The 4720-nt window shown below is 34.8% G+C and overlaps 1 protein-coding gene across 1 annotated transcript; it reads left to right on the top strand.

The window, feature by feature from the left end:
• Window positions 1-2316: 2316 nt before the first annotated feature.
• On the top strand, window positions 2317-4720 carry LOC149390428 (pathogen-related protein-like). The gene is made up of 4 exons (XM_089620178.1): window positions 2317-2667; window positions 2756-2885; window positions 3951-4252; window positions 4425-4720. The coding sequence occupies exons 1-4, from the start codon at window positions 2527-2529 to the stop codon at window positions 4569-4571; spliced, it is 720 nt and encodes a 239-aa protein (XP_089476304.1). The 5' UTR covers window positions 2317-2526; the 3' UTR covers window positions 4572-4720.

The raw sequence follows: 4720 nt of genomic DNA, 5'->3' as shown, positions 1-4720 counted from the left end.
TTGAATCCTATTCAATTCAGAAAATTCTCTTCATCGGTACGCTCGATTTCTTCACTGCTTCTCTGGATGCCATATTTGGCTTGAAGCAGACTCTCTTCTCTCTCCCGTTCTCAAAGGTTCCGAAGCACTCACGGGGACTTCCCGGACGTCGCTCCTTTTGACCGAACGTTCTCCGGTGCTCAAGCACGCCACCAGAGTTCTCGACTAGAGCTCCCCTCGCGTGTCTAACACGCTAGACGCGTACGCGATCTCCGAAGTTCCGAGACACTGCCGAGGACTCCTCGCGCCCCGTCTCCTTCGTCGAGCACGCCTCTCCACCAAGGCTCCGCGCCTCATACTGCGTCTTTCACGCGTGAACTACGTTCTGACCTGATCCCACGCACGGGTACGTAGGCAGCCGACAACCAAGGCACGGTCACTCCTCCTCCTCACCCCCTACCTCTCCCGAAAGGCGGGTTGATCGGAGAAAACCCTAGCTCGAGACTATCGAGTTCACACTCTTGGCCCGGGTGCGATCACTTGGTCCGGCCTTGGATCGAACCGCCTGAGGTTTTAAATAGTTGTTCATTTTCGTGCGACAACAAGGAGATCTGCTACTTATTTGATGATCATTGAGCACTTTACTTATAGTCATATATCTTACACTACATATGCATGATTGTATGAAATTTTAGCTCTATAGGATGACATTGATGTTGCAAGGAACAGACTTGATGAACTTGTTCTACGTTGATATTGACTCATTTTCTTGTAAGGAAAAGTTCTACCAGATGTCTCACATCATGTTGTGACATTTTTGCTAGCCTAACAAATTACACAATATACTATCTGATCCAATATAATGGGTAAATACCATTTTGATTGAGGATTTATTTACTCTAAAGATCTGCTTCAAATATCTTATACACACTTCATTCGAAAACCCCAAAGAAGCATCCAACTGGTTGCTCGTTCAATCTTCTTTACGCATTTGTTTGTTTAAGAGCTTGAAAGTTTGCCAAGAGTATAAAAGAAGTTCAATTAGTTTATGCGTGAATCTATATTTTATTCTATTCCACTCATTTATGGGTGATATTGTTTGAGTTTTGTGATTTTATATTCGCGAATCATTATAACAAGTTACAAATACTTGGGAAAATGTAGTGAGTGGATCTCAGATTCAAGAGAAGTTTGATTTAAACTTTATAAGTAGTTATATGAAGACGCTTCCAAATTCGTCCATTTATTATATTTGAGAAGCTTCATTGAGGCTTGAGAGTCTCTCTAACTCAGTCTCCATTTTCTCTTCTTTGTTTTCATTTCTTTCAAGCTTCAACGAAAACAAAATAATGTTTGGCACCTCACATGTTTAAAGTGACGGAATATCATTTGCGCGACTGATTTTGCGTAGACATTGTTTCTTGTAGGGGTATCGGTGGGTTGTTGTACTAGTTTACAAGGCACTTGTACTAATTATAAGGCAGATGCAAATGCAATCCATGTCATTAGGTAATTTCTTACAATCATGTCTATTTTTATATTGCAATCAATGTCTTTGCGTAATTGCTTACGATCATGTCATATGTTAGTGTCATCTTCTTTCCTATTAAATTAAGAAATTCAATTGAGTTCTTGTACCAAGTCATTTTGTTAGAAATGTCAACATATTACTAAAGAAAAAACAAATGGATAAGGTAAAGATGCTTGTTTGGTAGTTGAACATATGTTGTTACTTCACGAACCTTCGCATGTAATGTACCTGCGTTGATCTGACTATATGTATGACAAAATATTTATGTATAAATTTATTTCTTGTAGGGTATGAGTGGGTTGTTGTACTAGTTTACAAGACACTTGTACTAATTATAAGGCAGATGCAAATGCAATCCATAGTATTAGATAATTGCTTACAATCATGTCTAGTTTTATATTGCAATCAACGTTGTACTAGTTTTTATCTTCTTTCCTTTTAAATTAATAAATTCAACTGAATTATCGTACCAAATTAGTTTGTTAGAAATGTCAACATATTACTAAAAAAAACAAATGGACAAGGTAAAGATGCTTGTTTTGTAGTTGAACATATGTTGTTACTTCACAAACCTTCGCATGTAAAGTACATGCGTTGATCTCACTATATGCATAACAAAATATTTATGTATTTGTTTTCCTTGAATTTTAAATTTTGAACTGTATACTAGGGTATAAAATAGAATAAGGGAATCAGAATAAGATTGATATATTTCCAGTATATATAGATATTGTCATACTCATATACTTACTAAGAAGTTTGAATGGTCATAATAGTTTATATAACAATAATACAACAGCTAGTGGGATTCGGTAAATGCAAAATGCATGAACACTTGTTACGCCATTTTTTTTAATCGTAAAAATTAAATAAATAAGCATACTAAGCATGTGCCATTATTCTCTCTCTATATATATGTATATTATATATATGCACATATGCAAGTGTGTATATATATATATATGTGCGCGTGGATGTAATATTAGCAGTTTGTAATCTGTCTAAAGGTTATAAATATGACATCCTCGGGAGATGATGAGGGTGATAAGTACCGGCCTATTCTAGGCGAAGAGGATGAGAAGAACACCGTTTGGAGGTTCGGTGGACCTCCAAATTACGATGTTGTTAACAAACTCTTTGAAGAAGGAAGAACCAAGGTTTAATTCTCTCTCTCTCTCCCCCTTTCTCTCTCTCGTCTAATTTTATTCAATGCATCCCTATCAATATTCATGGATTTACTTTCAGATTTGGCCTCCTGGTTCGGTTGAAGAGACGGTGCAGATCCTTGTGAAGTCATGGGAAATGGAGGTATTCCACAAAACACGTCTTGAGGACATGAAAACCATGCTTCCCGACTTCACTTACTCCCTAAATGGTAATTCACCCCACTTCATATTTGAAATTTTTATGCTGGCTATTTTATTTTATTGAATCATGGATTTTGTAATATATACCCAAACTTTAGATCCTAAGTAAAATTTAATAATTATCTTTTCTCTATTTTCAATTACACCCGAAATTATTTTTCCTGTCCTAATATTCTGGTCAAAGTTCCTAATTATTATTGACTATATAAAGTTAACTGCTTGTTTGACATTTCCACTATCTTAAAATTAACTATTTAATTACATGCTATGATTTCAAAACTATAATAGCGGCCCATATATTTTAATTTCTTAACATCAGTTTTAAAATTTCTATATAAATAATATTTGCGTATTACAGTTCAAATGTTTGATAAATTCCACATTTAAAAAAAAAAGGATAAAGTTTAAAGACTTAATAAAAATAATGGGAATTTAACGTGAGCAAAAGTAGTTTGATGGCAAAAGAACAAAAATTATTTAAAAAAGAGTTAAAATTATTAAAATCAACCAAAACTTAAATATTTGATAGTTTTGTTACTAAATGAGTGGTACAAATACTCGAGTATCTTTCATAATTTTGTGACAGACCAGTCACAGAACAAAGAATTTTGTTGAGTTCGTTCATCAAATTCTGTATTTTATGAACGTTTTTAACTTTTTTTGACATATTTGTCACGAAATGAAAAAAAAACGATACAAGTAGTATTTTTGTACGAAAATAATTCTCTCTCTTGATTTTAGAAATAAATTTGTCAAATTATAAATTTTGGTTAACTTTTTATAAAATAATATGAGTTTAACGTGTAAAAATCCCTAATTTTTTATTTATTTATTTTTTCAACTGAATATATAAATTTCGGTATATTTGTAAAAAAATGCATTTGTTTTCATGTAAGATTATGTTGTATAAGGACTCATAAAAACCTCTAAAATGTCTTTATGAAAACAAATACACATTTTTATGATTTGTAAATAAAATGCGAATAGTCAGTCGAGTTCCCTAGTAAAATATGGTATAGAATCCCCACCCAATCTAATAAGTAATAACAGTTGTCACTCTGTAATGTAAAAAGGAAGAAAACCATTGAGCTTGAGAGAGATAAAGGAGCTAGGCGGAGGATATAACCCGCATTTGCAAACGTCACTACCGGAGCATCTTCGAATATACAATCCGGCGACGGAGAACTTTGAGTCATCTCACAGGGCATTCATTCAGACATTCCCTCGCGGATTCGCACTCGAGATCGTTCAACTCTACTGTGGGCCGCCCGAGATAGTCTTCAAGTTCCGCCATTGGGGCTTCATGGAAGGCCCTTTCAAGGGCCACGCTCCTACCGGAGATATTGTCGAACTCTTTGGGATCGCGATATTCCCGGTAATACAACTTCCAACCAAATAATTTTTCTTTTGTTCCACGTTTTACTTGAATTTTTAAATTCCTGATGCAACGAATTTTCTGTAGTATTTCAGTTGATTAATGTATTAGATTCTTCCAAAGATGCAACCAAGTATAGCTATAAATCTAATCGCGTTTGTAACAAATGTAGGTGGATGAGAAGATGAGAATCAAGAAGGTGGAGTTCTTTTTCGACCGTGGAGAACTTCTCGGAAAGCTTGTGGAGGGCGAGATGATCGAAAAATTCAGTGGACATGATGAAGCTTTGAAGTGTCCAGTGCTGAAAAGTACAGGGTAGTTTAAGTAACTAATATCAAATAAGTCAATATGTGTGAAATGTTTTCTTGTGCTCTTTTTGTAGGGACAATGTTTTCTTGTACTCTTTTTAAGTCCATAAGTAATTTTTTTTTTGTCTTTCATAAATAATAAGTTGAGTTTCATCCTTAA

The sequence above is a fragment of the Urtica dioica genome, chromosome 7, assembly GCF_054948205.1.
Source record: "Urtica dioica subsp. dioica isolate 48M chromosome 7, U.dioica_male_clone48M_v1_H2, whole genome shotgun sequence".
NCBI classification, from domain to species: Eukaryota; Viridiplantae; Streptophyta; class Magnoliopsida; order Rosales; family Urticaceae; genus Urtica; species Urtica dioica.
Note: the sequence above shows the minus strand (reverse complement) of the source record. Positions and strands in the feature narration are given on the sequence as shown.

Excerpts from the sequence above, each read along its gene's own strand:
- LOC149390428 (XM_089620178.1), top strand. The coding sequence starts at position 2,527 with ATGACATCCTCGGGAGATGATGAGGGTGATAAGTACCGGCCTATTCTA. Across the intron at positions 2,668-2,755 it reads TTGAAGAAGGAAGAACCAAG|ATTTGGCCTCCTGGTTCGGT; the intron begins GTTTAATTCTCT and ends ATTTACTTTCAG. Across the intron at positions 2,886-3,950 it reads CTTCACTTACTCCCTAAATG|GAAGAAAACCATTGAGCTTG; the intron begins GTAATTCACCCC and ends TAATGTAAAAAG.